Source organism: Apiospora kogelbergensis, assembly GCF_038363985.1.
Source record: "Apiospora kogelbergensis strain CBS 113332 chromosome Unknown utg000008l_segment0_segment0, whole genome shotgun sequence".
NCBI lineage: Eukaryota > Fungi > Ascomycota > Sordariomycetes > Amphisphaeriales > Apiosporaceae > Apiospora > Apiospora kogelbergensis.
This window is the reverse complement of record NW_027117425.1, coordinates 2,158,569-2,185,257: the sequence shown is the minus strand read 5'-3', so window position 1 is coordinate 2,185,257 and position 26,689 is coordinate 2,158,569. Positions and strand designations below refer to the sequence as shown.

The window sequence follows — 26,689 nt, the reverse complement described above, 5'->3', positions numbered from 1 at the left end:
AGCTAGACACGGCTAGCGTCAAGCGCAAGATCCTTAGACGAGTCCTCCTCCACCAACCCGGCCGCTGCCTTTGGAGTTCTAGTGGAAATGGTTGGCACACTATAATGGTATGTAGGTTGAAATAGCCACGATCTCGATAATCATTGGATCGTGAAGAGGCACGCCCCTCCCAGTAGGACGACATAGTGCCAACGGCCTTGCCTCGGAGAGCTCCACGAGGTAAGGGCCGCTCAGTCCATAATTCTTAGCAGCGCTGAGCGAAAGGCGGATATAATTGCGCTATGTTTGCAACTCTACCCCACAGAGCTGCGTGCAAAACGGACACTGACGTGCTTAGGATTCCAAGGTTACCCAGCACAGCGGCAGCCACCATCGTTAGCACACGAAACAAAGCGGGAGGTGGCCTTGCTATCGCACGCGGCGGCAGGGGTAGTGCTCCACGAGAAATAGGTACCATACCGTAGGTACTGGTCGGGTACCGAGAATGCTGTGCACATTCACTTCTGATGTGCTTGCTGCGCCGCCCTGCTAGTTTGCACTGCACTACGAGTAGCGTATTAGTACGTCAACGAGGCCTGCCAGCCTCCCTCCCTCGACTGCCAATGCCCAATGTAATCATGGCCACGGTTCAATTGAGAACCCGAATCTCGCAGCAGCATCCTTGGTGCTAGTTCAGTCCGCGTCCGTGAGTCCCGATGGATGCATACGTAGAGGCAATGCACATGGAGGCCAGGGGTCGCCGTGCATTCCGACATCTTCCTTCTCATGGATTTGGGTTCCAATGATGGCGTTGAAGGCCACCACCGAGCCTCGGCGGTGACGAGTAATCCAACCCCTTCCTTCGAGATCCTTGTGGCAGGGCGAGGATATTGGGAGCGGGTGCGTTCAGTTCAGCGATGACCCGCGACGAAATACCTTAATCCTGCGCGGAGTGTCTTGACCCTGGTTTTTGGGCTCCATCTGACAGGTGTACATGTCATTTGACCCGGATTTTGGCGGTGGGAAAAAAGCCACAGCTCTGTTCTGCTCTCATGCCTGCCGTTCTGATTGCCAACCTTGCCAGGGATGCTGTGCATTTCCTCGGATCTTTCCAATGACGGGTAAATCCTCGACGTGCCATGTCGCTGGGACCTGCTGCGGCACCCGATACCTTACCAAATCCGTCAGTGGCATGGTTGCGGGAGACAAGAGAGACAGAAGCAAGAAGGCTCGCAGAGATACGTCAGATCCAGCAGATCTAACATTACGTACCAGAGATTCGAGCAGGGCTGGCCCGCGAGGGGAGAAAAAGGGAGCCCAATGCCACGGGCCCGCACGGAGTAAGGTGAAGTACCTACTTGCCTACAGTGTTACGTCCTCAGTCTCGACAAGATTGAAAAGAAGAACGTACGAGAAGACCAGGATGCTTTTCAGACTTCGGCGCAAGTACATGCGTACCTATTAAAGCAGGCCGGGGGCGTATGGCATCGCAAGGAGCGGTGTGAGAGCAAACGAACTGACAGGGTCTCTTGCAGGGAAAAAGCAATGTGCGAGCCAGAGCACTGGGACCGAGGCGGAGGAGCTACCCTCTTCCCGACTAGCAGCTGGAGGCCATGCAGTATGGGGAGGGGTTAATTGGGGTCGAATGGTGCGGGCTGCAGCTAATAAGCAGAGCGGCAACATGTCATGTGGTCTTGAACACCGGGACGCTGCTGTGTGTTGGATATATTATGTATGTGCATAGCATGCATACATGCATGGCTGAATGACAGGGCAGTAATAGGGCTCTGCTATCGACTCGCAAGCACCTGCAATATGCATGTTTGGCTAGGGAACTCTGTCGAAGGGCCACCAGGTAGCCTGCACCTAAATCCAAACCCCTAAATTAAATCGATTAAATCGAGCCGGACCTGTCACAAACGCATTGGCCCAAGCCATCAAGTCATTTTGATGGAAGCTACCGTGCAAGTAAGCTTGTACCGCCTGTACATGCATGTACATACCAAAACGGACCGCTCGATCTTGTCTTGTCATTCTTTGATTGCAGCCGGCCCACGAGGAAACAGTGCACAGCAGCGGCAGCTAAAGCGACACGAACCAACGATGGAGCGGCTGACTGCAAACACTCCGTCGCCATCTTCGGACTCCTCCTGCCTGCCTGCCTCCCTTCCTCCCTCCCTCCCTCGCCTCTAACCTACCTACCAATAGTGAACCACGGTGAGCTAACCCATGGCTGGCTGATTAGATGACCTATCGCGTGAAGCGTTGCTGGACAGACTGGACCTTGGCTGCTTGGCCCTTGGTGAAATTGTCCTACCGTTGTCAGTGTGACCTTGCATGTCCGCTAGTCGGTTTCTGTTTGTTGAGCTGGCTCGCTGGCATGGCAGAGCATCAAATTTGTGAGCGTGATAGAGGGAAAAAGCCGGATTTCGCTGCTGCCACCACGGGACAACCCGATGCTTCCGCAACATGCAATATACGGCTACCAGACTTTTACAAACCATTACAATTAATCGGGCCCTGGTTTCTGGCCTGGTGCCTCTTGAATTGAAAGACAGGTCGATGTAACGATAGAAGGTCGCGACTCAAAAGGTCCGAGTCATCCACCCCCCCCAAAGCGGCAAAATCTCAGATCTGAACCAAGGTTCCCTGCATGTTCTGCGTCATAGCCGATGCTGCTCGGCACGGCTCGAGGACGTTTGAAGGCGCAATTCCGCGCCTATGTGAGACATTCATAAGCATTCTACCGACCCCCTCCCCTCGCTCTGCCCCTGGCATTGCATGGAGGAGAGAGACGAGGAACAAAACAAAAAAGAGAGGTAGGGCGATTGTGTGAGCGAGAGAAGGATTGAGTAAGAGAATAATGCGGGGGAGAGAAAGATAGAGAGAGTGTGAGAGAGAGGAGAGCAAGCAAGCACACCCGAATCCACCAACTACAATCCCCTACCTACATACTTTAAATATACCTACCTAATTACTTATTACCTCCTCACAAACTGTATGCATTACTTTTTCCCCGTACTGGTTGGTGTTGTCTTAATTTGCATCGACTTTTCGGGGTCGTCCAACGGCACGAGGCGGGCATTACATATCCTGTACGACGGCACGAAAGCGTCAGTATTTCCCGCCAGGCTTCGATCGAATCAATTTGGGTCTTTTATCAGCTGCGGCCCGTCCTGCGGCCTGGCAGGTCCGTCCGTACTGGCGGGATCCGGGATTAGACGCCCCCCAGACTTGGACCTGATTGGTAAAGGATCCGCGGCTTTCCCAACCAGCCCTTGCCCCCCCTTCTCTAGACCAAATTTCTTGCCCTCTGGCTAAGTACCGCCTCTCGGTACTGATACCCTACCCTACCTAAAACCTTGGTCCATTGCCATTGCCACACATGCATCCAAGTACAAGGCTAAGGAAGAGCCCTACCTAGCGGCCACCTTAGTATCTAGCACACCTGCACACCTAGCACGCCTAGTCTTGTAAGTAGGCGACTGGAGCGACGCCCCTGCCACTCGACGCAACACCCCCACCCTGTCCTGTCGTGTACGTACTTGTTTGTACCGCAACAGTAACGGCACCGCACACACTGCACGTCCTGGGCCCTGTCCTGGGCCCTGTCCTGGGCGCGCCTGGGTGCAGGTGCTTTGCTTTGGGGGGACACACGCACACACACACATACACACACACTGGGATTCTTGGGCTTCTGACACTTCTTCCCATCATCCACATCCTTTCTTCCGCTGCAAGCCAATCGATCCCGAATTGGCGGCCATTGCCTAGTCGAACACCAGATAGTCGCTCCTCAGCTCCCGCTATCCCGTTGGCGAGTCATCCCTTGGGAAAACTACTAGAGGCGCCCTTGCCCGCCGCCCGTTCCATTTGCTCTTTTCACTCCAAAGCAGATAGACCGACACCACCATCCATTGATCCATCCCCCAGGGGAACGGGACCTCGCCGTCTGCCTTCCTCATCAGACTAGTTCGTGGTCACCGACAGACTGGACGGCCCTTGCGCAGCAACCCCAAGCGAAGCAGAGCCAAGCAGAGCCAAGCCAAGCCCACACACCCGCATCATCTGTCATTAATCGCGGTTGACCAACATTACACGAACAAACGGCCTCTCCTGCCCGCCTATCTGCCCTTCCTCGTTCTATTAACCACGGCACCACGGCTTGCTCTGCTACGACGTGCCACTGGCCCCTACAAGACACAAAAAGGTATGTCGCCGGCTTTTCTCTTCCTGTTCTCCATCGCAGCCCTGGGCACCTCGTCGCATGGATTCCGATCTGCAGGGCCAGCTCTATGTAAATCGGTATTCGGTCTGGGGGACACAAGCACCCAGCAGCTTCCAACGCCCAACTCTCTCCCTCGTCACTCATTCCCCGGCTGCGTGCGCATCGGCTGCACGGGTTGCAGTGGTCTCGTTCTGTTATGGAATGCACACTTCTTCCCTTCCCGTCCAGTCGAGGGCACTTCCCCGTTAGACTTGAGCTACATATTCTCAGGTCTGCTTGACGATTCCTGTACCCAGAGAGTAGGTAGTTGCATCAGCAGCAGCCAGAAACTAAAGCAAAGAGAGAGAGAAAAAAACCTGCGTCTACGGCCAAATGATGTTATTGTTTGCAGCACCCACGCCCTGCAGCTCTGCCGTCTCCAGTTATTCCTAACACCGTCTTTATTTTCCTCACTGGTGCATTCCTTACAGTACTGACTGACGTTGGATATTAAAGGGTCCTGACTCGCCAACTCAAGGGAGATCCCGCACTCACATAGCAGACCTGGTCTTCCCGGCACATTTAAGTAGGCCCCGGTCCGTCCGTCTTGCGCTCACCACGGTTGGCCCCGCCACTCCACTGCTGCACCCAAAAACTTCGTGCCCGTTCCTACTCTGCATCTCTCCACTACGTCCTTTTCTTCCCTCATTCCGTCGGAGATTTGCCCAGGCGGAGCTGTGTCTCGCTTCCCCTCCTAGCTCTCTTGTTCATCCTTAGTCGAGGTTTGTGCAAGCGCCTCGCGCGCAAGAAAAAAAGAGAGAAAGAGAACAGAGACGGAGACAGATACGTCTTATTAGTAACCGATTCGCCACGCCACGCCACTCGTCCTTCCCCAGAGACGCGTGCGCTGACCAGCTTCATCATATTGTGCGCTGAGACAACCAACCAACCTGTCCGGTCGCAGACGCCTGTTTGGTTCCGGCGCGCGCGTGGTGAGGAGACTGACTGACATGCTTGCCTGCTGTTAGTCTGGGCCGTCCAGCAGCACTTACACACAAAGGAACCTGCCATCTCGCAAGGTCCGATCACTCTATCCCAAACACTAGAATAGAGTACACCGAACCACGTGGGTTTACACCTACAATCTTCACCCTGGCGCCCTCCAGCGTCTGTCATCGTAGCATGGCAGAAGACCGTCGCAGCAGGGGACCAAGATACGATCATAACGAAGAGTCGCAGTATCCTCCTCCTCCGGGAGAAGACGACGAGCGGTCCAGATCCATTGCATATCATAACCGATCACAAATGGCGTCGGGAGCAGTGACCCTACCGTCCATCCAGGACCCTCGTGGTTATCCCGCCCAAGGTGGGCAAGGATGGGATCCTAGGGCTTCTAGTAGCTACGGCACGTCGCCAAACTCTTCAAACGGGTTTTCGACGGAGTCGTCCACCGGTCACCAAGGCTCTTATTCTCCCGCTTCGACCGGCGGCTACGCCCCGCCCCATGGGTATTTACCGCCTGTTCAGCCTTCACCCCCAGATGCCAGAGGCTCTTATCCCCCAGATCCGCGAGGGCCGCCGTACTATTCAGCAGCGCGCCCAGCGCCTTATGGCGCAAATGCTGCCTACGACTTTGCATACCGGCCAGATCGAGGACCACCAGGACAGTACCCGCAACAGGTGATGCAACCCTCTGCGCCGCGGCAAAGGACATCGATTGCGTGCAGGTATTGTAGGCGACGTAAGGTAGGTCAAAGGAGTCATCGTCAAAGCGGTTACACCGAGCTCGTAACAGTTGGGCAAATACTAAATTTTCTTTTTAGATTCGATGCAGTGGCTATGCGAATTCCCCGGGCGGAAAATGTACAAACTGTATTAAGATGAACCAAGAGTGCATATTTCAGCCAGTATCCTCATCTACGTCTACTGCTTTTGTACCGGTATCTGCGCTTCAGAACGGCATCCCGCCCGGTACCCAGCTCTTTGGGGCGTACGGCCAGCCACTGAGTGGCCCTTCCAACGCCCAACCAGGAGGTGGTCCTTACTCTGCAGGACCTCCTGGATACGACCAACCTTTACCCTCGCCAACAGGGTCATTCAATTCTTACCCCGAAGAAAGGGGGAGACGGGGAGTGTTGTGGGCATCCGACGCCCGCGGCCGCCCGAAGAGGAGCACAGCATGCGGTTGCCGCCTCCGACGACATTTCCCGACGACAATTCTCGGAGACGTTCGCCATCATCGAGTAGTAGTCCGAACCATCTGGCTCCTTATGCGCAACTTGCGGCACAGGGAGCACAACCCTCGGGGTACGACAACCGCACTCCCCCGCCGAGAGGCGGTTCTTCTGGACCGCCTGTGAGCGGCACGTCGGCCAGTTCTGTTATGAGCCTGGGTAATATAATGGATTCGGGTAATGATATCGACAAAGGCATGTTGGGTCGGTTGAATCGACGAGGAAAATAATGGGGTTATACGGCCCGACAGTCTCCCCAGTGGAAAGGGTTTGTACGCGATTCGACAGGTCAGGCACGTGGCTCACGATCGAGGGCCGAGCTTCGAAACATTTTACGTGGGTAATTCGACTGGATTCGAATTTTCGCCTCGTCACTGCTGCATTTGTTCTGATGGTTCGATATTGGGAGGTGAAAGCGTTAGCTTGGCAGGTTCTATTTGGGCCATGTTAAAGAAATGCAGGGTGGCTTTTAGATCACGTTCTAGTTTGGCAACAAACACTGTTAGCGGGTATATCAAATCTGGTTTTGTTTTCCGCACAGGCTTCAAAATGTTATGAGATTTCAGATTGTTTCTATGAAGTTGAGGGGAGAAGAGGATGGGCCTGCCTCGCGGCATCGACTCTGCAATTTGTTTTGTTGTTACTGCTGCTGCTGATTTTGCCAAAGAACATACTCGACAGGAGGGGACGGGGGGGAGAGAGAGCGAGAGAGTTCATATAGCGAAGGAAAGAGAGAAAAGAGAGGGATAGAGGGCGTTGCAGTGGCAGGCTATGGTCGGATGGCATGGTGGCTCCCGAATGCAGAGATGTGAAGGCGGGTTCTCGATAAAGAAGACCTTCTTGCTCGAACGGGAACGAAAACCACCTCTTCCTCGTTACATTGTACATAGAGAGAGAACCGGGCAGTCTATGTCAACCCCTCGCCGTACTGGGCGGTTGGTCCCTTATTTTTGCGTGTGCGTGCTGAAGTCCTGTGCTGCTCGTCAAGAAGCAAGCACTACTAGGATGCGGGCCAGAGGCATGCTGGCATGTTTGTGGGCGAGTGGAGCGACAAAAGGGTGGACTGGTCATGTTTGATAAGCACATGATGATGCTGACGACGATGCAAACGAGAGTAGGCCAGTTCCCCTGTCAGACGTGTCTGGGAGTGTCCGGTCAGCTCCCCATGGGTGCTGGCCATGGGCTGGTTTTGGACTATGCTATTTTCGCCACACAGCGGAACCCAGGGCCGGCCGAGTAATTTCTCGCAAACCACGGTATCCCGGCATGCTTCCCTGTTGCCGTTGCACCAGCAGCACAGTTGGATTAGAATAGGCCGGGAAAAAGGCTGTGGCCACTTTCCCGCCGACCATGCTGCCATGGTCACTGTTTTATCACGTATGGCTGGCTGCTGCTACTGCCTACTGCCACTGGCTGGCTGGCTCGGCCTGCCTTGCGCGCCTCGCTGCGTCGGATCGAGTGTTAGCGGCAAACCCGTCTTGAAACTAATTTGCGACCAGAGTCACGGAAGAAGTCGACAAGTAAGGGGAGCTCCTTGCCCCCCTCCTCCTTCCTACTGGCCACACCCACAATGTGTTGGCCGGAGATCCAGGTGGAAGAAACAGGCAGTCTCGCCGAATCCCCCCCGCTCCCAATGGGACACACCCAACACCAGCCCACCACCTGTTCTTCGCGCCGTCTAACCAAGGTTTGGTGGAGGCTGCAGGAGGCTGACTGATTGCCACTTGCCCTCGTTTCGGGACACCCGCAATCTGTCGTAATAACGTGCGCATCCGAAAGTTTAACCTTCGCATCTCGTCACTGTTACCGGACTGGCGACAACCAAACACCAAGAGGGGCTGGCTGGGCTCTGGCTGGGCTCTGGAGATCTGGAGATCTGGGGATCTGGAGATCTGGAGCTCTGGGCTTGCAGGAAACATGCTACTACTCTATAACCAAGCAAATTTCCCCTTCCAGTCCCTGCTTTCCATCTACGACTGTTAATACGATTTTTTCTACGATCCAGGAAGTCATCCTCCTCTATCCCTGGTGTACTCATAGTAGTACGTACCCTCGCGTCTAGCAAGTCCACGACAAGCTATGATGATATTCCATTTCGAGCCGCAGTTCTGCTAAACGACGCCGGCGACTGACGGGCACAACTCAACGGTTGCCGGTACCCGTCTATATAGCCGGGGCAGTCCGTCTGGTGTTGCAACCATCACGAGTCATAAATCGCATGGGGCCCTTTTGCGGTTTTTTTCTTCTTCTTCTTCATTTCTTGTCCTTCTTGTTCAACCTCTCTGCTCCTGTTCCTCTGCCGTACCAACTGACAGCGTTGTGTCTGCCACATGATTTCTTCAGAATGGCGAGGGTTTCGATTGGTTACTTATTTGCTGACCCCGAGGACAAACACAGAGGTCACCCCAACCCGCCGTACCTGTCGACATCCCGAACCGTCACCGAAATATCCTCTTCTGAGCGTCGGCAACCTCGATCCAGTATACGTTGTACAGCGGCGAAAAGCCTTCCTACTCTGATACCAGTAGTTACCTCCAACGAGCTCCGGGGATCGCACATATATCCGCCACTGCTGCTGCGCGTGCAAATTTGGGATGAGATCTCTTGTCTAGTCCAGTCCCCAACGGTAACTCGTCTCGGAAAAGGGCGATGATATTTGTATCCTGAGGGGTATGTTTCATAGCCTGGGTGATGACATTGTCGAGCACTACGGCCCAAGTTCTGTTATATCGCCGCTCCTCTATTCGCCCAGGTCCCCAGCTCTGGCCTGGCAGAGACTGTGGTCGTTGCTAGCGAACTTGGGCACAGCTCGCTCTACGAGCCAGCTAATCCATGTGAAATACGGATCATTTGCAAGTTGTCACAACCGCTCGCCGTTGCAGCTTTTGTTGGGCGAACTCAGCCTCTACTATATGTTCGTGACTATAGCCGGTCGAGCTCCACTCACTACCCCTGTCAAGACCCACGACTCGGCCCGGTCACTTGCATGAGGACCCATGTGATGCTATACTCGCTGGGCTCTCGCCACGTCAACTTCCACATGCCAACCTTCTCCAGCCTGTAGCATAAACAAAAGCTCGAAAGCAGCAATCCTGCTCAAAACCAGGAATCCTAGCTCCTGGACTAAATCTACACATGATTAGGTACCTGGAGATTCTTAGGCGTAGCTCGGAGGCTTGCCGAACCACACGTGTGTTGACTGTTCGCTAGATGGATTCCCGTAATCCACTTCGTTGTTGCCGTTCTTTCCGGCAGCGTACGCATTGCCCTCTGGTGCATCAAGGGCCACATGGGATAAGGTGCATTAACGTGTTGGATGGTTTATGTCAGCACCACACTGCGAAGCTCAAGAAGTCGTGAAGGTTGCCGGCTATCTTGCCACTCCCTCGGAGAGCCCGAAAGTCAAGCTCAGGACCCCCCTATCATTGATCTATGCCATGCTAGTGGATTAGGCGACCAAGATGACCACCATTGGTGCTGCTCTCCAGTGGTTTGATCTCGAGAGGGTGTCAGGCATAGATGTTCCAAAGACCGTTTGAGCAGTTCTGGAGATTTTCCCTGGATATACTGGCACCCCCGAAAGTTGAAAACACAGCCCGAGATTTCCTACATCGAGTCATGGTATCACCTGACAACGATGCAAAGTCGTGTGGGCACTATTCCCAGGAGGGTGATGGAAGCCTAGTTTTGGACTAATACCGTCTTGTCTCGGAGTCGCGGCTCGGACTTGCGAATCAGTTGTGGTGTATGGCTGTACGTGCAAGCCTGGTCATCAGCCAAGCCTCCGCCTATGTCTTCCTGTGAGCTGCCGTCTTGGGATGATGTTTGATGTCCGTGGTCATGTACTTGACGAGCTTGGTTTTCCTATACCCGTCATCCCCGCCTCCCCTATCCTTGCAAGGCAGGGACGGACGAAAGAACGAACGGAATCGAGGTCCGTTCGTCCTATTATTCTGCCATTGCCATCTTGGCGCCTTAGTGCCCGCTCTAAGAAGCACAAAACGGGAGCGGGTGGCGGGTCGGGTGATCCAACAGTTTCGGAACATGGATGGCCTGTTGCCTTCTGCGAATACCCCATCCCATCTCGCGGTAGCCCGAGCCCGAGCCCGAGCCCGAGCACGAGACCGTGACGTACGGATTTCGCACCCGCCGACTCGAGCAATGAGCTACCCGAAATATATGAGCTAATGGCTTCTCCGTTGCTTGGTTGATACGGAAACACTGGCGTAGCAGCAGTAGTAGTCAGTTATCGCCTTCGGCATTGACTGATCGCACATATGAACCTCACGCGCGATGACTAGGCTCATCACAAGTAAAATAGTGAATGCTATAAGCATTAAGATTACTTATATGTCGTATTTTCTACCAGCTCGCCCAAGTATACTAAGGCTCTATGTATTAGGTACCAAGTTCGTCATTCGTAATTCATGAAATCCCTGGCCTATAGCTAGCTATATTTGATATCTATCGTCGCCCAGATATGTCTCTCTTCGAAGCGCGTGCTCCGTTCTTTCCTTCTGTCGTACCGTGTAACATCCAGCAAGTTCCTCTCTGCCGCTGATCTGAACACCGTCAACCTTCGATGGCCACCTCTTCTCGGACCATCATCTGATTCTCCGTATTTCGCTCCAGCACGAAACACCTCTCCGCGTAGATGCCTTGCTCATTAAGCGCCCTCCAGCCGGCATCCAGGCGGCGGACGAGATGCCGCCGCCAGCCGCCGACATTGATAGTGATGGAGCGCCATGTGGCGCCCTGCTTACCCCTAACCAGGATGCTGAATGTCTTCATGGCCGCCTCGTAGTCGCGGTCGGTATTGGGCGGCAGGTCCTCCAATGTGCTAATAACCGTCTGGACATGGAGCGTTAAGGTGTGCAGTCTCGAGAAACCGCAGAGGCCGTGGAGGAAGAGCGGCGGGTCGCACATGGTGATGTCCATGTCGAGCTCCAGCGTATGCAGGTAGACCATACTCCGGGAAAGCTTGACCAGGTCGTCGATCCACACCGTGGGGCAGCCGCGGTATTCCTCTCCAAACCCGATATGGTCACGGAAGCGCAGGACCTCCAACGTTTTGGCGTGCCGGAGGAGGGCGTCGACGGGGAAATACTCGACATGGCATGTGATCTTAAGACGTTGCAGCGCCCGAATCTGCCGGCATAGCACGTAGAGCCCTTCGGTGGCTTGACGTCGGCGATCGGGGAGGTGGGCGCTGAAGTCCTCGCAGTGTAGTTCCTCGAGGTCCAGAAGGCGGTCGAAGGGGACGGACCGGAGAAATTCGAATATGGGCACATCGATGAGCTTCAGAAGACGTAGTCGCGAGAAGTCCCAGTGCCGAGCCACGTCTTGCGCCGTGTGGTTCCAGTCGTATGACTGCAGTACCAGTTCTTGGAAGGCTGGCAGCCGCTCCCCGTCTGCGAACTCCAGGCGCGTCCCCTGGCCCCTATCGTTATAGTGAAAAGTATCGAGTCGCCTAGAATGTAACAGCAATTGTTTCAAGGACTCCAGCCGCGTGGTCAGCGGTGGCGTAGGGTTGCCCATCTTCAGCGACGTAAGAATATTTGTTGGTATTGCTCGGAGATAAGTGTCTTCGGGTTCGGACCCGAAGTCTCTCAGGGGCAGGTCGTCCACATATAACTTCGTTTTGTTTTGATCTATATGATGACAGCTGAGAATGTCGGAGGGCACATACATGCCACCGCGACAGAACTCGCCTCTCACGTACTTCCATCTGCAGATATCGCGTCAGCGGGCTGTCTAACCAAAAGGGCCTGGCATCAGTTGAACCCAAAGAAGAAAAGACCTACCTGACGGATAACAAGCGGTGCACGCCGCCGAGGAGCTGCTTGACTCTTGTCGGATCAAGATCGCTAGCTACCTCGACATGGCGAGTGTATCTGTACGCATTTTGCAACGCACATGGCAAATACAAACTGGATTCCGGAGCGATGATGCGCTTGGTCAAACGCAAAAACTCGTATTTGATGGGCGTGGCGATGGCATTAAACCTCGTGGACAGAAGACGAGTATTTTCCAGTGAACGTGCGTCGAGATCCCTCAGCTATCCGGAGCGAAGATGGGTAAGATTCGGCGCGGTTTTGATGTATCAGGTAGGGGCGAGACGTACATGGATAAGTACCAGGGCCAGAAGCTCGGTACTGAGATCGTCCAAGGACCAACTGGGTGGCGCTGGGGGAACATGGATATCGTGATCACCCGCCCATGGCCTCCACTGCGAATAGGATCTTTTAACTTGAGGGAGGAAGTAGTCGTGGAAGGTTTGCACATGACCTGAGTTGGGGCCATGTTGACTAAATAGAAAGGTAGGCAGAAGAGCAGTCAGAGAAGAGCCGACGGGAAACGGACATGAAGGACGCTTGTCAGAGGCCCCATGCCGCGCAACCAAACGTACAGGTCCCGTTGAGGAGAGCGACAGTGTCTGAGTGGCCGAGACACTATGGGCCAACAGCAACCCTGGCTAGGCTAAAGGGCACACGCAGGCAGGGCAAGCGACAGCTGTACGGGATTGGAGTAAGCAGAGGAACTGCTGGCTTTGAAATGTGCGAGAGCATGCACGATACTTATTGCGAATAGGGTGCGAAGGGTGTGAAGGGTGGCCGGCGGCGTCAGCAGTTTTGGCATCTGCAGCGTTGCGTCTACCTGACAGAGCCGACTAGGCCGGATGGGGAGTAAATTACGAGAGGCTCGTCGGGAAAAAGCGAGGTGGCAGGTTCTGCTACTGCTTGCTGCTGCTGCTGCCGCCGCCGCCGCTGCTGCTGCCGCTGCTGCTACTGCTACTAGCAGATGGAGCGAAATTGTGGCGTGCAGCAACTGCAGCTAGACAGGCGGGCGAGGGATCCGGAAGGGCAGGCCGCAGCACCACAGATGGGACGAAAGAGTGTGTGGCCCGTGAGGGACGAGGGATATCGGATAAGGTTGACGTCGATCAGGCATGGCGTGAGCCAGGGCGAAGGAGTATCAGACACACGGGAATCGCAGGATATGCATGCAGGTGGATATGCGAAAGGGAATGACTAGCCAGAGGGGGACGCAAGTTATCCTGGTAGCGGTATGAATAACGGCGGCGCGGGTATGCCGGTAGGATGGGACATGGGGACAAGGGCTCGCGACTTTGTATTACTGGACGACGGGCGGGCGACTCAGCAGCAACAAGACTTGGCCGGCGATCGAAAAGGGAACACATAGCGACTACTGGACGATGGGATGAACATGGCGTGATGGGTCGTTCTCGCTTCGACGGCGTCGGGGTCCATATTGCTGCGCTGTAGTGCTGAAGCGATTCCCCATCGTCGCCGAGGAGAGGGAGCAGGAAGAGACTCATTCACCCGTCCAAGTGGGAATATCAAACTCGATAGGTCGAACAGGGGCTGGTGATTGGCTGGCTTCAGGGCATCTGCAGCAATCCGAAGTTCGCAAGTATTCCCCAAAGAGAGTTGGATCTAGAAACGAACCGCTGCCCCAAATGCCCGGGAATCCAATCGCCAAGCCGCCCACTTTGCTGCACGACAGGGGGCAGAGGGGCCTGGCTGGGGGGGGGCACCCTCCCTCTAGGCCCTTGGAAAACGGTGGGCGGCGGGAAAGCCCAGGGCTCTCTTCGCCTCCCCCACCCTTATGGTATACATGGTGTAATTGACCACATAGCAATCCGGCTTCTCTCTGGCTGTTGGTTCAGCAAATAATAGCCAACGGAGATAAAAACGAACCACAGATAGGCAACGGGCAATGGGCCATGCTTGGCAGGCAGGCTTAACATGAGATTACAAATGACGTTGGTTACGATTGGCAGAACAACCAATACGATCTGTACATGGCTGGCTTGGCCTGCATACCGTGGCTACCCAATCGCAACAGCTCTTTCCCACTAGCTGCAGACCACCTTTCTCGCCTAATCTCTTTGGCAGGCCCGTCACGAACCCTTCCTTTTGTCTTCTGCCAACTTTCTGTTTCTGTCTGGTGTGTGTACATATGCCTCCTCGGCAGGGCCCCGGAACAGAACGTGGCAGCGCGAACACCACAGGAAGCCACTAAACTCGAAGCGAACCCAATGTGCATGAGGCTGAAAAGCAGAGATGCCAGACAATAACATGTTCTAAATCCAGCGACGGCCCAACCGCCAGCAACGCCGTCTTGGACCAAAGCTGTCCTTCTTTCCTTTGCCCCATGACATGTCTCCCTCCTGCTCGGGGTCCAGTTGCGATATGCGTGCTCTCTGCTCACTTGCTGCCATGTGCCATGTCTCTTGGATGGGGAACAGCCCACGATGGCCGCTCACCTTGTTTTGCGAGTGGACGCCAGTTCCATGCGTGTTTCTAGAATGTCTTGCGAGGTGATCCAGGATCAGGGTTGTCACGCAAGCAGGGCACCATCGCACAGGTACAGTCGCAGGCGCGTGCTTTCTAGTCGTATATACTAATTGATGGGTCAACAATATAGAGATGCGAGTGGTCGTCTACGTACGCCCGTAGATGGGGGTCAAAACCCTTGCTTGGACTGACAGACTAGCGCTTAGAAACATATCTGTATCCACAATGGAAGCGCCCTGGCGTTGTATCGATCGGTACCCGGTAGTGCAAAGAAAGCGGTCAAAGTCGTATTACTTACGTGTACTAGCCCTGCTCCAGATGGGCGATGGGGAGACGGCCACTTCGTCGGATTCGACCTCCCTAGCCTTCCTATTCCTTTTCTCCGGCTCCATCGACAAGAAGCAACCATGCTGCATCGAGTAACTGTTTCGTTGTTATAGGCTATGGGTTTCTCGCTATCGCCAGCATCACTAGATTCGCTTATCTTGCCTCGCAGAGGGACCGATCAGCATGTTGCAGCACCTCTTCCAGGATCTGAGCCGGGCCCGACTTGTGACCTCCACTTGTCACTCCTGTCACTTCGAGCCCGACTGTCGAGTCATACATATTTGCATCCTCTCCCACGTGGAGCCTGCCAGTTTGTGTAAAGTCTGCGCCGCGCACGACAGCCGGAGGCAAGGCCATACTTTCAGGGTCTGTCTGGCTCGAGACGGCTTCATAGACATCCATGGGTTTCGTCCCAGCCCGTCTCGACAATCTGACAAGATGACTATAGGGCCGGCCATGGCCTCTGCTGGAGGGAAGCACCGCATTAGTATTCATAATAAGCTAAATCATAAACCCCAACAAGAGTCGCAGGAAACTAGTTGGTATTGGAAACTCCAGAACTGAACAATATGGTATCCCTATGCAATGCTGGCAGAAATAGCGCAAAAGCCCGCTTGTATTGTCCCTTGCCGCCGCCGCCGCCGCCGCCGCCTCTTGGCAACCTTCTCTCAAAGCATCGCTATGTATCAACAACAACCCTCAGGGTCCGCTGCAGGAGAAGCAAGTAACGCCCGGTTAGTATCGATACATCGTAGGCCCTTTGCTCTTCTGCTGCGCTGCGTCGGAGACGTTTTCGTCGTCTGGGATTCGTGGCATCCGGTCCTCACCACCGGCCGCACCGTGCATCGTCTCTTTCCCGACCGAGCTGTCTTGTCTTCCGAGGTAGCTTGGCGTGGCATTGAACCCCGGATGGAAGGGCTCAAAGGACAGACGCGTGTCCTCGTTGAGGTAAGATCCCGATGAGGCACCACCGCCAGTGGCCCCGGCGGATCCCGAACCGCCGGCGGCTCCACTTGAATAATTATCCGGTTGGGGATCTTTAAAGGGGTCCTCTTCCGCTCTCGGGGTGTGTGATCTCGACGGCCCGGCTATCGAGTTGTCATATTCTCGCTCCTTTCCCTTCCCGTTGGATCTTCGCGGGGGCATGGCCGGAGGCGCATACTCTTCATCGTCGGTCTCGATGAGAGGAGGTGTAGGACGCTGGTGCGAGCCAGCGCCGTTGGGTTGCGGCCCCGTCGATTCCTGAGGACTGGGCGTTTCAGCTGGCGCCCCTAGCCCGGCATGTTTCCTGGCATTGAGCATGGCTCTTTGGTGCAGGCTCAAGGCTGTCTGCAGCTGTTCGTTCGTATCGATCAGGCTTTCCATCGTGTCGTTGTCCGGCGTGGGGTTTTCGGCGGCCATGTAACCTTGCACGCTGCGGCTGGCGCTCGTGCAACGGTCTGCGAATTCCTTGATCAAATCATTGTTCAGGACCTCGCCAGGAGGTGTGTTGGTAACGACCTGCTGGAGAAGTTTGGCCGAGGTCCGGGCTTCCTCCAGGCGGCTCGCCAACTCGATGGGGTCCGGCAACTTGCGACTTTGGTGCTGACGCGAGAAGTAGTTCTGGGAATGGGGGTTTGCATTCGGCGGCGATGCAAACGGCGGCGCATTTCTTGCTTGTTGCACCAAAGGTGGTTGTGGTTGCCAACCCTGAGCAGGTAGTTAGAACCCATGCGATTGACTGCATCGTGTAGAGAGTATATCAAAGGTGCGCTTACCCCTTTCTGTGCCTTCTCCTTCTCCTTCTTCCACATATCGATGACGGTTTTCAGGCCCTCATCCCAGGCCTTTGTAGTCTCGAATGTATTCAAGCTCTCCATGAGCATCTGCATCACACTTAGGTCGCGGCCATTCCGCAGCAGGTCCTTCATCGTATCGGCAAACTTTTGGTCCATGTTTCTCGTGAAGGTTTGGCCCGGGTTGTCGGCCAAGATGCGCATCAGCATAATGGCGTTGTACTGGTACGACGGGCGTGTCCAATAGTCCTTCTTCAGGTACTTGCGGATGAGGCGCGCGCATTCGGCGGCAGCAGCGGGTGAGGACTCGGCGGACTCGACGATAGGGGGAGGTGAAGCACCTCGTCGCCCGAGGCGTTGGGGCCGCCGGATTCGCAGAAGGATTTCTATCGAGGCGACAGGTCATTCATTAGCCATCGCTCGTGCGAACAGACGGAGGCGTGTGCCTTGACATACCACGGCCCGGGAGGCAACAGCTTCTGGCCCATCGCCTTGGGGATCATCGCCAGCCCCTGGTAAAGCATAGTGTGTTAGTGGGTTTGTCTTCTGTCCGGGGCGGAGGGGGGAGGGTAATGTCCATGGGCACGCACCATTTGTGTTCTTGCGCCGGATGGTGCCGAGCATCTTGCCCATCTTTAGCGACTTCATGGTGGCGCCGCGCCTATGTTTAGGTCTATCGTGGAGGTTGCTGGCGTCCGAACTTTGTCGGCTTAATCGATTCGGGAGGGAGGATGCGTCGGCTAGGCAGCAGCGATTGCTGGGTCGGTGGGCCAGGCGAACGGCCGGTCACCAGAAAGGGCCCCTTGATCGAAGGGCGGGGCGATTGAATGAGTCGGAGTAGCGGACGGGTATGGCTGACGGATGGTTTCGATGTAGTTTCCGGCACGTCGGAAAACTTGGTGACGAGGGATGAAATCAGAATAACCCGAGCCCCTGGCGAAACCTGCGAGACGGCTGCTGCATTGGTCAATGGTTGTACGTGGTACTGGAGGAGAGCCGTCAAACGACCGTGTGTTTTACCTAAGTATTTTGGTGGGAAGTGGTGTGAGACTTAAATACATAAATAGTACAAGGGTCCATTCCCACTCGCCTACCTGGCCTACCGCTCCCACTCCCACTCCCACTCGCTCCCTCAACGCTACCCCGGTTCCAGAAATGGAACCGCCTTCCCGCCTTGTCTCGGTCGGTTGTCCATGTCTACTCCTTCCTTCTTCATCCATCATCAATGTCGATGTCGGTTGCCTCGTCTTCCTCTCGGACGGTGATTGCGACGCAATGTAGTTGGTCACGGTTCGACAGGAAGCTACTGCGCCACGTTCATAGATCATACATGAACCTACATGGTACATCCACGACCACCCAATCAAAGCAGCTGTCAGCCCGCAGCAGCCGACAAGAGCAGGACACATAGCTCACTTTCTCTGGCTGTCATTGCCCGCCAGTATAGAGAGCCTTAGTTTCATGTACTCTGGAGTGAGACTAAAACAAGGCTCGACCTCTCTTTCTTTCTCTCTCGCCCGCTCTGTACTTGCCCAATGCGGTAATCGCCAAGACACACCTCACAGAGGCACAGCCGCACAACGACGCGCAACAACCCCCGTCACCCTTGATATACACTGCTAAGCCCTTTTTACGTATGCCATGAGTCCTTCCTCTACGGGCGAGACCTTTTACGTCAGCTGCCGGTAGAGTCGCACGCCCAGTCCTGCCCGTATGCCCGTATGGGAATGGGTTTGGTCAGCGAAAGGGACAGGTGAAAAGAAGCCAAGTCGTAGGCGATGCACCTCTCCAAGGTTTGGTTCATTATGTAGCGGTTTGTGCAGTTGATCGCCGCGTCTATGTCGGCCCCCGGAGGCACGAGAAAACGGCCGTGGAACAACAACGCATAAATAACATATGAAGAGTCCAAGACGGTCTCACGGAGGACAATTCGCTTTTAATGAGTGCATTCGCGTCAGTGCTAAGTCATTTGGCGGCATCAGGATAGGGGTTCATACTCATAGAGCCAAAAAAAAAAAAAAAAAAAAAAAAAAGTACGGGTATAGACACGATATATACATGACCATTAAAGTAGGAACCCAGACTGTCATAGACGCTGTAGTTCGACGGTAGTTTCCACAGTTAATGAATGATTAGCGAGGGTGCCCATTCTTAGAGGTCTCTGAACTATTTACAGTGCATGGCGGGGTATCGACGTCAAAAGGAACTACCTTCTATGCCAGCCCGCGCACCCAATCTTAGGGCAGACCTACATGGCGCACATAGTCAGGCTTATATATCCAGAAGCTCGTAGTTATCCACATGCAACTTGACAGTAATCGAGAGGTTTCTCTCTGCAATGTTTTTATTGATCTCGGCATCACCCGTGATGCCCAAAAACGAATAGCAAACACTGGATTTGACAGTATCAAAGGCTCAGGGCTCGTGGTTCCCAATCATCAAATACCATCTCCTCGACCGTCTTCGGGTACATGAGATCTCATCTTAATCAAACATAATGCCTATTAGTCCGATATACAGACTACGCCCTAGTACCTACTTACGCCCAGCCCAAGCCGCAGAGCTTCCACGTACCATAGTGACTAAGTTGTTCGAGCCAGCCTAGGATCTATTACCAAGAACCAGGCGAAACGGCCCATTGGTTTCTGTTAAGCAGCTTTTCCCGAAGAGCTCGAGGTTCGTGGCTCTGTATGTGATGTGGTCTAAGGTCCATGGCTCTCATATGATCTGAAAGATCGGGATGGAGACGAGCTGTTTGCTCGGCCTTAACAGTATGCCCTACGGAGGCTGTGTGACTATTGGATTAACCTGTTCTGATCTCCGAGATATTGGACCTCCATTGGGTCTCCATTGAAGGGGTGGGTTTTCTGTACTGTCTAGAGTCCATAGGTCGGTTGCCGCCGCTGATATGCTCTACGGTTTCATTTAGAAGCATAGAATCAAGCGAGTGAACAGTGTATAACTCGCCAGGTATCGCCATTCTCACTCATCGTGGTAAGGTCGATGTGAATGTGTAAAGTTATCGAATTACAGTATTAGGTGAGCCACGTTCTTTACAGCTGGGTCGGCCAAGAAACGCTGACACTGCTTGCCAAAGAACACCACAATAATATCGATTAATATATCGCAACTATATAAGGTAGTTGTATTATGGGTGGCTGCATGCGGCAGAACTGTTCGGTTTGATCTAACGCAATCATCACAGACACACGTCGTCGTTCTCTTTGGCCAGGAGTAAGTATAGGCAACCCCGAAGGCGTGATACACATGACTTGGCCGAATCGTCGCATAAGTATAATAGGAATGGTAGTTTATATTTTCGCAAGAGCTGATGGAAACTTAGCCTATAAGTTGCACCAAATGTGTTTTTCACGAGTTGAACGGGCCTGTTAGGTTGTTTCGGGCTGCCCTGTGCAAATCCCACCGCCAACTACTGGGGCAATACCATCCATCGTAAGTTCAACATGCACAGAGAGAAGCAAGATCGTCAACACTAGAAAGGAACACGCATTCTCACAACCGGCTCCAGTATGATATAACGCCGATTATGCTTCGAATGTAAGATCAATATCCTTTGCTACCCATTGATTTTGATTAAAGGCGTCCCTTTTCGAGTCCTTAGCTGGCCGGTATTCACACTGATTCGGTACCTAGGCTTGGAACCACAACTGCCTCTGACGATGTAGACCAATTGAACATATTGGGAATCACACCCGGATCTGAAGTTTGTTAAGAAACATGCCACTTTCGAAGGCAGACGACGAATAGATAATGTAAAGATGTTGCAACACGAAGATATGCCAAAAGCCCTACATACTTTACATCGCAACCCTCGTTTCCCCAAACCTACAACCCCGGAACTCCAAACAAGCCCTTGTTTCTCAGCAGCTTTATCGTAGTAAAACACGAAACCAAATGCGGTGTCTCTGGCTTTGTCGGCCTCGGCGACTCTATCACTGCACCATTATTTCTGGAGATAGCGGCTCCGGGCTTATCCCGATTCCTGGAATGAAGCCACCATTCTGAACAAGTCTACTTACCCAATGTCGATTCAACGCCACCTTCTAACAAAACCTTTGAAGCAACCCACGACAAAGTATAAGACCAACTTGGGAGCCCGGTTATGTGACGTGTTAATTGGAAATGTATATGTAATTTGATAACCGGGTGAGATCAAATTGAACGAATCGTGCCCAAGGGCCTATCTTACCGGCATAAATTCGCCAACAAGGCCAGATCCCACAACAGGTAATACGCAAAAGGCACTTGTCGACCTCAGTACCGATTGCTATTACACTAGGCTAGAAGAATCATATACATGCTTTCGGCAAGAGGCGGCGCACGGGTTCGGCCAAGGGACCAGTGGTGTGGTAATGCCTGGTGTTGATATCACGAAGCCGGCTGTTGTTCATATACTAGAATCAAGACACCCCTCGAGCCAATGCAGCTAATAAATGCCAACGCGGCAAGTTTTCGGAGATTAGGGGAGAATGACTATGAGCTGGTTTCCATCTCGTCAAGCCGTGGTATCTTAGATCCCATGCGGTGTGGTCAGATAGTCGGAAGGCTGATGATGCTCCCCAAGGACGTGTAATTGCAATGCAGCTGTCTAGTAGCCGTCAACAAGACTCATCTTTCATCCGAAGGAAGACGGCATAACTTAGCATCTGCTCGCCGGAAACAAGGCGAGGAACGAAGCGATGTGAAGGCGTACCCGTAAGATTGAAGCAGTGGCAAATGCCGGGTGGTGGTGTCTACTACCCCGGAGATGCTAGTCTCAGATGGCCAATTACATTATCCGGATTCGAGCAGTCCTAAAAACAAAGATGCAGTATCTTACGATGTTGGCTACTTGACACGACTTGTTTTCACGTCCGGGTTGGCTGTGTTGGGGTTTTTATGGTCGAGTGTCCCTGGGGACCCTGGCTGCCGATGTCAAGGTGCACATGGCGGCTCAAGGTGTCATCCAAGCAACGAGTGATAACCTCGAGGGCGCCTCGCCGGATCCAATCAGCCGTCTGTAGGACAAGCCTCATGCCGATATTTGTAGACGATCCAGTCCATCCGGGCCCTATGCCTCGATTGCGAGCGATCCAGCCGAGTGTCACTTGAGGCACAACCATGGCCTAGTTGGCGTTCCATGCGGCGACCGAACCCCCTCCACATCAAGTGCTCCACCAAAACGATAGACACTCACCTCGGATTCCTTTTCTTCGATGCCGGCAAACTAGGCGACATGGCCACCACCCACCGTCATGGCCATCCATCCCGGATTGGACCGCAGTCGTGCCATTAGCATACATGTCCAGCGTAACCCGAGACATCATTTCGCTGTATTCGAGCTCGACTGGTCCAAGTCGTCACCCCCCCCTGGGCTGAAGGGTCGAGTTACGATATACTGCCCCTGATCTCGAGATGCAGCCCGACGTGGACGACGACGCCGAGGAGAGGATAAGGCATGCATTACGCACCTGAGCCGAGGCGATGTTGAAGGAGGAGGGCGGCACCAGCGGCCTGTCCTGGCTGGATTACTGCAGGGGAGGGACAATCGGGGGTGGTCTTGTCGGGAGGAAGTGAAGCTGGACCTTGGCTTTAAGGGGTGAACAATCGAAGTGCATTTGTTTTCTGGAGGAAAGGATCAAAGCTATCCAACCCGCAGCCTTTTTCCCTTTTCCCTCTTCTCACGCTTCCGTTGATTGTGCCGTAGCCGAAACTGTGATTAGACCCCCTCCTCTTCCACCTCCAGTCTCTCTCCCAGTCTCTCTCCGACTTCCATCCTCCATCCAATTTTTTCACCTCTTGGTCCCAATTCCTCCCCTCCACCCAAACCTCCTGTCATCCCTTTGGCCATCTCCACGGTCCAACACACACAACACAAAGCGACACGACACGACACGACACGCCACGACACACGTGACACGCTCCCACTCCTTTCACCACCCACATTTTGATTTTGCAGGCATCTACTACAACCTTCACCACCAACCACTCTGGCTGGCACGCATATAGTCAACCAACCGCCAACAGCATAGCCGGCCTCTATACGAGAGCCCTCCTCCCCTCTTGTCATTCCCCGTTGCCGCTCCATCGGCAATTGACGGATTTCTCTCCTCGACCCGATTACTGCATGTCTGACATGGTTCGGCTTGAACCATCACCCACTGCAGCTTTGTAGCAGACGACTCTAGTTCTGACCTCTCCTGGCCTGACTTGGTCTCATTTCCCCCGACCATCGTCAAGTCAGACAGCAATCGTTCTCCGGTTATCATTGGAACTGATTGTCCGTCACCCTTTTCCTCTCGACACGCGAGAGTGGAGACGGTTGATTGCACTCCCTAAACTTAAGAGTATAGAAGGAGTTGCTTGATTCTTTCAGCCTGCATCTTCTCTCAGCTCTCTGACTATTGCCGGTCGGTCTTGTTTGGCCAAGATCAATCAGACCAGACACCGCCATTCCCTTTTCATCCATCCCCCAATCCCGTCTCTTCATTTCTTCCGCTCTTTACTTTTGTCGGTCGTCCTGAGTGTCCGGCCGATCTCCCCCCAATACACGCCGCACACCAGACAGACACACCACACCACTCGCCCACTCACGCCCACTCCCTCCCACGTACACACTCCCACAAACCACACCCCCCGGCCCCCCAGTCGCGTTTGTGCAGTTGCAGTTGCAGGTGCAGCAGGAGGAGCAGGGCCTTAGCGGAACCACTCTGGATCCCGCCTCCAGCCTATCACAACCTTGTCTTGACACCCACTGGCACCCACTCCTACTTACTGCTACTCAACTACCACTTGTGGTAAACCAACACATACATTCCTCGACTCAACGCGTCGAGCTCACAATCCCATCCCACCCAACTTACTTGCACCAACCAAGTGAGTGAGTATTGCCCACCACAACCACCCACCACTCTGCCATTGGAGCTATTGTCGCGACTACACATCGCAACATTCTCTACACGCCATGGCTACTCTTCCTCCGACGCGCGCTATGTCGTCGGAGTCGAGCCTGGGCGGTGCAGCCGACACCTTTTCTCAAGTCGCGTCTCTCAGCTCGACACCCCCTACCACAGTCGCCGATAGTATGAGCTTAGCTTCGGATGGCTCCAAGAACGACCTGCACATCGCTTCCGACCCAATTGACGAGATCGTGCACGAGTCGGTCGAGGCTCAAATCACCCCTGAGCCTCTGCACCTTGACCTTGCTGTAGAGACCCACAAGGTGCTTATTACTGAAGAGACTCGTTACCACCAAGACGAAACCCCCCAGGACGCCTCGGTAAACCAGCCTGCCCAGCCTGCCCAGCCATCTGATGCGACGCCCACCGATGCTCCTACAGAGGCACCCTCACAAGGCCGGTCGCGACGCGCCCGACGAAGCGAGCCGGTTTACAACATAGCCCAGCTGAGTGGCACGGCAAGTCACGGCAAGAGACGCTCAAAGGGCGACTTGATCAACGATCGCAAGCGCAAAACCATTTCAGGTACACTGCCGAGTGGTGACCTGGATGGCGCAGACACCAGCAGCGACGGCGTGGCCCAAAAGGCCGGGGAGATGATCCAAGACGGAATCAATGCGCTCAACATGCAGTGGAGTATGCAGAACCTCGATACCCCCGAGATCAAGAACCCCAAGAAGCGCGCACGGTCACCTGAGCCGGTATCAAGACGGATTTCGACGCGCTCGGCCGGCCCTATCTCAGAGTCTCTTACTCAGAAGGTGTCTGCCATGGGAAAGAAGGGCAAGAAGGCTGTGCAGAGGAGCTTCTCCAACATCTCGCGCGAGCTACGAAAACTACAGGATACCAACGAGTTTGCGAAAATCGATACCAAGCCCGTTCTATATAGCACTTGGGCCAAGGGCAAGCTCGTGGGCCCTGACGAGCCGGAACCGCCCAGGAAGAAGGTAAAGACTGAAGCGCCTAAGCCTGCAACCCTACTAGATTTCGAACCAACACCCGAGCCTTCTGTTTTCAAGCGTCAGCACAACAAGAAATGGCTGGACAGGGGTCTCTACTCGGGCCAGGACGCACCCTTGGACATATTCAAGAGCTTGACCCCGGCCGAGAGGAAGAATATAGCAGAGTATCCTGAGCTGGTCACCAAGGTCGGCGAAAAGCCCAACAAGGTCTTGCCGTCCCCCATGTTCAATGGCCTCCGTCTTTTGATTCAGGGCAAGGACTATAAGCTCCCTTACGATATATGCAACCCTCTTCCGCCGGGGCAACCCAAGCCCGAAGGCTGGCGCACCATGACAAAGAGTATGCTTTCCCCTCCCCCTCTCTTGGATCTCTCGGATGTTGGGAGATTAGATACTGACCGACCGACCTTCTAGACCGTTTCGTGGGCACTGCTGGAGCCTATTGGAAGAAAACCCCACACTTCAAGGATTATCAGTCCAAGTGTGTTTGTACGCCTGAAGATGGTTGTGCCGAAAGCTGCCAGAACCGCATCATGTTATACGAGTGTGATGATACCAATTGCAATTCGGGCTCGAAATATTGTCAGAACCGGGCATTTGCTAGACTGACAGAACGCACCAAAGTCGGCGGCAAGTACCGCGTGGGCGTCGAGGTGGTCAAGACGGAAGACCGTGGCCACGGGATCCGGTCCAACCGCTGTTTCGAACCTGGCCAGATCATCATGGAGTATACTGGTGAGATCATCACCGAAGAGGAGTGTGACCGTCGGATGAACGAGAAGTACAAGGACAACCAAGTGAGTGATGGACGGACATGCAATCTAATCTACCTACCTCTGGTCACGTGACTAACAGTTGTGATATTAGTGCTACTATCTGATGTCCTTTGACCAGAACATGATTATTGACGCCACGACCGGTAGTATCGCGCGCTTCGTCAATCACTCATGCAGCCCCAACTGCCACATGATCAAGTGGATCGTATCCGGACAACCGCGTATGGCGCTGTTTGCCGGAGACCGGCCCATCATGACCGGCGAAGAGTTGACATACGACTACAACTTTGACCCCTTCTCGGCTAAGAACGTGCAAAAGTGTCTTTGTGGTAGCCCTAACTGTCGCGGCGTACTGGGTCCCCGGCCCAAGGAGGTGAAGGAGGTCAAGCCTTCCAAACAAGATCTCAAGAAGTCGGTCAAGGCCGGAGTCAAGGCCGGAAAGCGCAAGCTTCAGGAGCTGATCGGGGAGAAAGAGGACAAGTCCGGCAGTGCTTCCAAGAAGCGGAAGGTCAAGACCCCCACTGGCGGCAAGCCGGTGAAGCGATCCGTCTCGGGTGCCAGTATGAAGGCGGCTAAGGATGTTGCGTCCAAGGTTGTTAGGAAGACCGTGAGCACGATTTCCGTGAACACCAAGGGTGGCGTCAAGGGTGGCGCCAAGGGAGCCACTTCGCCTGCGTCCGCAAAGAAGGTTACGACTGTTAAGCGCAAGTCGACCGTGGTGAAGACGTACAGCAAAGGCAAGCCTGTGGCGGCGGCGACGACGAACAAACGCCAGTCGGTTAGCCCCAAGAAATCCGTGTCGCGGAAGTCGAGTCTGACCATTGTGGCCGCCACCGGCCATGAGAAGGAGAACCAAGACGCACAGGAGGGTGTGTCGGCCGCCAAGAAGATGGCACTGGCTGCTGCCAAGGAGAAGACTACGCCTACGCGGGGCAGCCCGAGGAAGAACGCTGCAACGGTGGCGGCATCCACAACCCCTAGGACGGGCTTGGAACTGTCGCGCGTTTCGCCCAAGATCCGACTTGTGCAATCGCCGTCAAAGACTGCGGCATGAACATGACGGCTCGCCCAACTTGGCATACACAACAAATCATTCTCACCGATATCCATTCCATCCCCCACACCGGTCCACCTGCCTCTCAACGCCAG

The 26,689-nt window shown here is 54.2% G+C and overlaps 5 protein-coding genes across 5 annotated transcripts; 2 read left to right on the top strand and 3 right to left on the bottom strand.

Moving 5' to 3' along the window:
* Positions 1-5,368: 5,368 nt before the first annotated feature.
* PG998_012650 (uncharacterized protein) lies at positions 5,369-6,546 on the top strand (the record flags this gene model as incomplete). Its single annotated transcript, XM_066879466.1, has 2 exons — positions 5,369-5,932; positions 6,010-6,546. The coding sequence occupies 2 exons, from the start codon at positions 5,369-5,371 to the stop codon at positions 6,544-6,546; spliced, it is 1,101 nt and encodes a 366-aa protein (XP_066725850.1).
* Positions 6,547-10,992: 4,446 nt separating this feature from the next.
* PG998_012649 (uncharacterized protein) lies at positions 10,993-12,723 on the bottom strand (the record flags this gene model as incomplete). Its single annotated transcript, XM_066879465.1, has 3 exons — positions 10,993-12,148; positions 12,225-12,478; positions 12,598-12,723. The coding sequence occupies 3 exons, from the start codon at positions 12,721-12,723 to the stop codon at positions 10,993-10,995; spliced, it is 1,536 nt and encodes a 511-aa protein (XP_066725849.1).
* A 2,498-nt stretch (positions 12,724-15,221) lies between these two features.
* PG998_012648 (uncharacterized protein) lies at positions 15,222-15,470 on the bottom strand (the record flags this gene model as incomplete). The annotated part of the gene is made up of 1 exon (XM_066879464.1): positions 15,222-15,470. One exon carries the CDS (start codon positions 15,468-15,470, stop codon positions 15,222-15,224), a length of 249 nt encoding a protein of 82 aa, XP_066725848.1.
* Positions 15,471-15,803: 333 nt separating this feature from the next.
* On the bottom strand, positions 15,804-17,491 carry PG998_012647 (uncharacterized protein; the record flags this gene model as incomplete). The annotated part of the gene is made up of 4 exons (XM_066879463.1): positions 15,804-16,757; positions 16,826-17,229; positions 17,278-17,355; positions 17,434-17,491. The coding sequence occupies 4 exons, from the start codon at positions 17,489-17,491 to the stop codon at positions 15,804-15,806; spliced, it is 1,494 nt and encodes a 497-aa protein (XP_066725847.1).
* Positions 17,492-23,768: 6,277 nt separating this feature from the next.
* On the top strand, positions 23,769-26,594 carry PG998_012646 (histone-lysine N-methyltransferase ASH1L; the record flags this gene model as incomplete). Its single annotated transcript, XM_066879462.1, has 3 exons — positions 23,769-25,104; positions 25,179-25,561; positions 25,632-26,594. Coding segments are annotated over 3 exons (2,682 nt in total), but the record flags the coding sequence as incomplete, so codon positions are not given.
* Between the last annotated feature and the right edge of the window lie 95 nt (positions 26,595-26,689).